Consider the following 7,545-nt stretch of genomic DNA (forward strand, 5'->3'; position numbering starts at 1 on the left):
TTGATGGTTGGACTTGATGATCTTAGAGGTCTTTTCCAACCTTAATGATTCTATGATTCTATAAAAGAGACAGGCACATTTCAGCTGCTCCATTCTACACAAAACTAAACAAACTATCCACAAAGTTTAAATATTTACTATGAAATAATGTCAGAATCTTCCAGTTTCAGGTTTGAAGAGGTAACCAATCACCCTCTCCTAACTAAACTGCATTAATCTAGTAAAGATGCTACTGTAATCCAGAGTTTTTTCCCTGCTAAAATTAGTTCCTTCTCACAAGATTAACTATCTAAAGGTTTAGAGAGAAACCCGACAACCTACAGGCATCAGGTTTTTGTGTCTTTTTTTCTGTAAATCAAGTTGTTCCACTTCTGTGTTGTTAGACTAATGAAAGACACAGAAGGTTAAAAAAAAAAAGTAAAATACGTAGAAGGAAAAAACACTGCAGTTATGCTTTAATTATGTATCTACAGTGCTTAAACCAAGAAACTGACCCTGACCTCTGCCAGAAAGAAGTGGGAAGACAGCAAAACAGAACATAATGAAAACACATAATGAATTATCTATGCATAAATTACCCTTTGAGTTCCAACTAATCCACTGCTATTAAGCTAAACATCCACTTCCAAGCAGATTTGCGTTTACTGTTCCTTAACACAGTCATTTTTACTAAGAAAAGCAAGGTTTTCAAAACCAGTATTACTATGCATAGTGTGCTAAGGGTTTCATTATTAAAGGTTGTGACAAATTTCTACCTGACTTCTGCAGAGTACCAAGACTCTGCTGTTACTTTAAAAATCTTTCAGTCCTAGTCCAGAACATGAAGGAAAGCAAGGAAAAATACCAAATTTTATACACTGATGACATTAGCTTGGCTTCCCTTATTCCGAACATCATCTTTACTAGCAAATCCAAAATAAAAAATCCACCTTCAGAAATTACAAGAGGGTTGTCATTAGTCCTGTCTTTCTTTATTCCATTAAAAAACATGCCAATGACCCAATGTTTCAAGTCTCTCTTCTAGCGAAGTTCAACTCTTAAAAGGTCAAATTAAAATTTTCAGACTCCTGAGGGATACAGTCCTGAAAAGTTTCCCAGTATTTTTACAGTGAAATATTTTAAGAGAATCCAGGCAAAGCTAAAAATCCTCCACACTGCCACTCATTTCATTTACCCAACGTGCAACTAATTTTACCTACTTAAATCAGTGAACTGATTTTCTTCAAATGGAACAGTTCTCCTCCTTGAGTGAGAAATATAAAACAAGCCAAGTCTGAAGCCTTTAACTTCAACTGCCTAGGCTTCACAATCATAAAATATTAATCATGGTATTCTTTTTTTCTGCTTCCCTCTGAAATACCCATTATTGGCTCCAGTTAGAGAAGGGACACTGACCACAGACAGGGTGGTGCTCTGATGAGAAGGCTCAGATAATTTTCTTAGGTGACTAGCTGCTATTTTGCTTAAGTGCTATAGGTCGTAATGATTACCAAACTCAGCGACAGGAAGGAATATTTTCTAGTGAAAGCAGCAGGGACAATAGTGGTTTTCTTCTTTCTTCCATAGCATGGAGTAGCTCACAATTAGGCTGAAATATTAGCTTCATTAACAGCACTTAACATGGCTTATTTACATGAAGACTTAAGGTACTTGGTGGTCCTTTATGGCCCTAACATCTTTGAAATATAACAAGAAAGATACCTGCACAAATGAGAATTATAAATAATGCTTTCTTTCAGAAAGAACACTGTAAAAGGAGTTAAATTAGATATTAAGATGCTCATTTTACTACTTGTGGAAAAAATAGTTTTATTATTTAATACTATTTTATTAATAAAACCTTTTTTACTTATATTCAATCAAATTAAGACACCAGTAAGACAGATAGATGGTCTATAGTGACTCATTATTTCCCTTTACAAACCTATTACTCCTAATGAAAAAACTTTTGTAAAAACAGTTTAAAAAAAAAAACCCTCTTCACTTTTAAGGAAAAAGCCACACAAGAATCAAAATCATTGCATTAAAATTTAAATTCTTTGACTTTTGAAACTCAGTGAATTTCACAGAAATACCAACTTTGCTTTACAAAATAATGTGTTCTGAATTCCTCCTAAGTTCACTGTTTGAAGAAATTGGAATATATTACAAATACTTGAATATAATTCACAATTTTGAGGAAAAAATCCTCAGACTGCCCATCTCAACACTTGCAGGCAAAATAGTGTTTTTAAAAATCTCCTCAGGATGCAGGAAGCACAAGCAAGGTATATTTTGGTACAATTATTTTACTGGGACTGTGCATTTAAAGAAACACTGCTCCTTTCTCTTCATTTTGGTGTTTTGGGGGGTTTTTGGCCAATGTTTCTCCTTAATGCATCAGTCTCAATCCAAATTAAGACAACTCATTTTATCTCAAAAAAAATTACAACCAATGCAGGAAGGTTCTTGGGAATACCTTTGTTGTGGCCAGCTTTCCCTCTGCTCCCTGTCTTTTCAACACTCTGATGCTCAGGCATCAGTTGAGTGGGTCCCAATCTATACTCTTTATCACTTTTCCTTCCATACTCCTCTGCCAAGACAGTTTGCAGAATTCAACAAAAATCCTGAGAGATCTACAGAAATCTAGGCTTATTATCGACTGTTCTGCGACATGCCAGAGGAGACCTGGCCATTTCAGAAAACTGAATACGTCTGAAAAGTATCACAGAGGTCTTTCTCACTGTCAATGTTTCCAATGGCCACCGAAATCAGGTTATGAAGATTAAAAGCAAATGAATATCACAACCTTCTTCTGAAGAATCCCAAATGCAAGCAATGACTTGTTTAACTCGATAAACAATAATATGCTCTCAGAAAATTCCTAAGAGGACTTGGATGATCTAAAACACCCTAGTAAAAGCATAAGGACAACAGTAAATATGAGCATAGCATGCACAGAGCTTGATTAATCCCCATTACAAATTAACGGATCAAGAGACAAATAAGTGCACATATTTGGTGATGCATAATAATTACCTCAGGTGAAACAAGCTGTAGAAGTCTTTAGCAACATTCCATAAAGAGAAAATAAGCATTAGCAACTAAACTGACTAAGTTCTATACCTGCATGATGAACACTAATCAGCTAGTGTGTAACTCGGAGGCCTGGCAGGTGCAGAGAAAGCTGGAAGAGCACTCCAGTTCCTTTTCATGATGAGACCATTTTAAAAATATGTATCAGTACCAGCAGGCAAGAGAATAAACTACAAAATGGCATACAAAGTAGGTGACAAGGAGGCCTCCAAGAGGGAGGAAAAATGGAAACAGACAGACAAGTTGAAAAGCACCTTACCGAGATGAAAAAATCTCCCATAAAAGAAATGAAATGATGACTCAAAGAACAAGAAAAACTAAGAAATTAACCTTCTTGCACAGAAAAGACTGATTTTTGACATGCTTTAAAAGGAAAGGTGATCCTTCTACCAAAATTCTGGCATGGCCCAGAAGACCACCAAGGTTAGAGTCCCTGCTCCTGCGAACTTCCCCACAGGCTTTGGGTACATAACTTCATGCCTCTTTCCCAGACCCCATGTAGGTAAAATGAGAATATTAACACTTGGTTTTTCTCAGGTGTTTGTGAGGATAAATGCTTTAAGATTAAGGCATGCAGATACTGTTTATTTCATGGTCTTTATTTTATGTTTTGACAAACAACTATAAGCTGCAAAATTATAGCAAATGATTATTTGCTATCATCAAAATCGAAACAAATTAATTTTTGACATTTTAGCTGTCACGCAGAAGTTTGCCATATAACACTTCTTAATTTCATTATACAATGTGCTATGATACCGCTACAGTTCTGCAACAAACGCAACATACTGGACAAAAGACTGAATTCCTTTGCCTACTCAAAAAGGTGACTTCAGCACAACCTGTATCACCAGTCAAAACTGAAATTTAAGCTTATGATGGGACAGGAGAATAGCACCATGGAAACATTTTACACTAAATTTGCCAGGTCAAATCCTCTATTACCACCACTGAGGATCTGACTGACCTACTTTGTGACACTGTATTGCAGCCTGGCTTGTTAATTTTGGTGTTACAAATGTAACCTTCAAATTTATTTTTTTCATTTTGTCCATTTAGAATTTTCCCTGTGATTTCAGGAACAATAAACCCCAAAGTTCATTATTAAACCTCTTGAGAACACTTAGTTTCCTCTTGTTTCAGCTATGCAGCTCTCAAATTTTACTGTATTGGCTTCCAATGCAGATTATATATTTACCTAAGTTTCACTCAGAATTTAGACTGGTCAAAATAAAAGTTACTTCCCAAACCACTACCACCTGCAGTTATAACAGCACTGGCCATCTCTGGTTTGTTATAAATGGAGAGAGGAAGAGGATGCATTCCATCTGACTACTCTAGTGAGGCACTGCACAGGGAAGTATTGCAAATATTAGCTATAGTTTTCACAGTGTATAAACATAGATATAAAATCTACTACAGGATATAGCAAAGTAATAACCTTACCACTCAAAAACAGAGGTGACATTTTAACTGAAAAAGATCATTTTAGGATTATATGGTTCAGCTGACTCGTTATTTATTGAGATATAATATACTACCTAAGAACATCCGCTACCTTAAGACATTAAATACTTGCAGGACTGAGTAGAAAGCAAAAACACTGAGTATACAATAGTAGCATATTTCCCCCTTGGCCTTACACTACAAACACCACAATAAAATCATTCATATTCATCAGTGAGGGTAAAAGACTGTCATGCACAAATATGTGCTTCAGTATGTGAATCAAGTGCATTTTTAGGATGGGAAAGGGACGAGAAGGAAAAGATCATGATGATGATGAGCACAATGCAGATTCACAGGTGCAGCTGGAATGAGAAGTCAGTCTTGTCTTGCATGTCGATAAACCACACTTGAGTCAGCACTGAACAGATGTTCCTACCTGACAGGGAGCCGGGACCTCTGAGCCAACAAAAGTTCTGTGGGTCCAGTGAGGTTCACCTCCCCATCCTGAAAGGATACCTGGGAAGCACCCTGTTGAGAGATTTCAAAGCACATTTTGAAACTACGTACATATTTATGCATATAGAACAATGGCTGTATTTATATTTTTGAGTGAATATTTGGAAGAGAAAACAAATCATAAGTAACATCATCTCACTGACAGTGAGGACTGAAAGATGTGTACATTATGACACAACATTCTGAAAAAGAGAAGGGTATCTGAAGTCCTGCTCCTCACACCAGAGTCCCACTGTGCTTGCACTGGAGAAGTTTGTGGTACTGCTTCCTTGTCTGCCTATCTAACCTGAATGTCACCCTTTCCCATCCTGAGCCACCTCCTTTCTCACAATGGATTCCACAGACCTCGGATAAACCCAGTGGCTTTTTTTCCCGCTCTTTCTAGTAGCATTTATCTGGTAAAGACATATTTTCACAGTAACTTCACAGAAAAAGAAATTATGTAACCATTTGGCCAGACACAAAAATACAGTGCACACAGGGACCTGACATTAATGCTAAAGCTCTTGAAAACTATTATTTAACTTTCTTTTTGTGATCCTTAGACTCTTAATGTTTGCATTTTTACCATACTGGGAGAGGGAAAGAGGTACCAATGAGGTAAGACCGCTGTCAGCAGGTGATATACTAGCTTTAATGTACTGTACTTCATTGCGACCCTTATGGCAATAATGTAAACAGAGCAAAATCTGTAACAAAGACCTTCTTTGGAAAGGTCACTTCTGCTAACTCTGCAACAGGAATATAGGTGGAAGACATAAATCTTCAGCTGTCAACACACTAAGAGAATTCAATTCAGAGCCTGATCTTAACTAGATAAAGCCTAAAGTTAATAATTTGTTGTTGTTGTTGTTGCAGTGGTACAGTTTTCCAGTGTATATACTTGCCATATCAAGTTGTCTCAAGGCAAAAGGTAGCAATGTTATAAATTAATTCCAAAGAAGAAAGCCAACTAGATAGGTAATTTAATTTTCAATAAAAGCTTTACACTGTATATTAAAACTTCCAATTTCTCTCAAAAGATGGCTCTACTTAGAAAGATGGCTTTAAAGGTTTGGTATTTTCAGTCCCTCAAAGATTTGTGGAACTTATTTTCAGTTTATAAGTATCAAGAGAGTTGGGAGCGAGAGTGGGTTGCTTTGCGTTTTAAAAAAGAATCATGACCAGCCTTGCAAGCAAACCTTTGGAATATAAATCAAGCTGGATCCCCTTTTGGTTCACACGCTGCTTTTGAACCTAAAATATTGGTAGCAATTCTCTTTGTGTGTTAATCAGAGCACAAGCCAACAGACTTGGCTTCCACTGCAAGACCAATATAGCTCACTGAAAGAGAACTTCTGTCACTAATGGAAGAACTATTTTAAAAAACATGTATTGAGTATGTGCCATTTCTTCCAGTCGCTTTTCACAGTGGAACCACATGTCAAGGAGCAATTCTTGTTATATGAAGCATATTCCATACTAACCTCATAAATCAGGAACTCAACCTCAAGCAGTGCGTTAGCACCAGAAATCTGACACACAGCCTTCATATGTTGACTTCATCTTGAAAAAAGATAGCACCTTGGTAGCAACAGATGCCAGAAGCAGACAAACCTCTTCACAATAATGCTCCCAACAAAGCTAACCTCCTTTAGCTAACCACTAAAAACACTGGTGCTACAAAGGCTCTTCTTTTTGGAAGGTTGAAAATAGCCAAGCCATGAGCATGTTTGGGGTTGTGAATTAACTAGACTCTCTTTTCTTCCAGACACTGGCTGCAACACAGTGCTGCTCAGTGCATGACAGAGAACTTGCTACTCATGCCTCAGAACTGTTTTGCTATTTAAAGCCTCCCTTGCGGTCTACACAAGTCTACGTAAGCTACATTATTTCTCTATTTCTGGGCTTTTGGTTACTGTTGTTCTTGCTGTAGTGAGGTTACGTCCATACTTGTCCTCCACCTCCACTTCCTTGGGAAACAGATTTCACAGTAATGATAAATACTGACGTTCAGAACACAATCTCATCTCATGTTTCTGTTGACTGATTCACAGGTTTTAAACCACAAGGAACCATTTTCTGATCAACAAGTCTAATCTCATACTGGGAATTAGATTTGTTCAGTGACACAGCACAACATTGGTAAGGGCACAGTTACACTCCAAGATAAGTAAGAGGTTCTTACAGAAAGATGGCACTCCACAGCTTTCTTTTCTGCTAAAGACCAGACCAGCAAAAAGTGTCTTGAAGCTGGATAACAGGGTTATTATAGATATTAGGGGTATCAGACCTTCCACAGAGGTCTTCAAGAACAGATTTTAAAACACGTCACAAATGTTTCAAGGCATGTTCATTCCTGTGCCAGAAAATAACGGCCCAGCCTTGTGAGGTGCCTGACAGTTCCACATTTTCATCATTCCACAAGATAAAACTTCTGTGAGGAATTAGAAGATGAAGTCTGGAGTCTGTAACTGCAATTATAGCTTCCCCCCCCCCCCCTCTGTGACTAGAAAAAAACCTAAA

The 7,545-nt window shown here is 37.3% G+C and overlaps 1 protein-coding gene across 1 annotated transcript in view; it reads right to left on the minus strand.

Annotated features, from left to right (window-relative positions):
- The window catches only part of PARD3B (par-3 family cell polarity regulator beta), a 417,133-nt gene that overhangs the window by 245,389 nt on the left and 164,199 nt on the right, over positions 1-7,545 (minus strand). Inside the window, exon 5 of the mRNA XM_019474674.1 lies at positions 4,961-5,052. Within this exon, the coding sequence (XP_019330219.1) occupies positions 4,961-5,052 (92 nt within the window). The remainder of the gene's footprint in view (positions 1-4,960; positions 5,053-7,545) is intronic.

Source organism: Aptenodytes forsteri, unplaced genomic scaffold (assembly GCF_000699145.1).
Source record: "Aptenodytes forsteri isolate BGI_AS27 unplaced genomic scaffold, ASM69914v1 Scaffold442, whole genome shotgun sequence".
Taxonomy (NCBI): Eukaryota; Metazoa; Chordata; class Aves; order Sphenisciformes; family Spheniscidae; genus Aptenodytes; species Aptenodytes forsteri.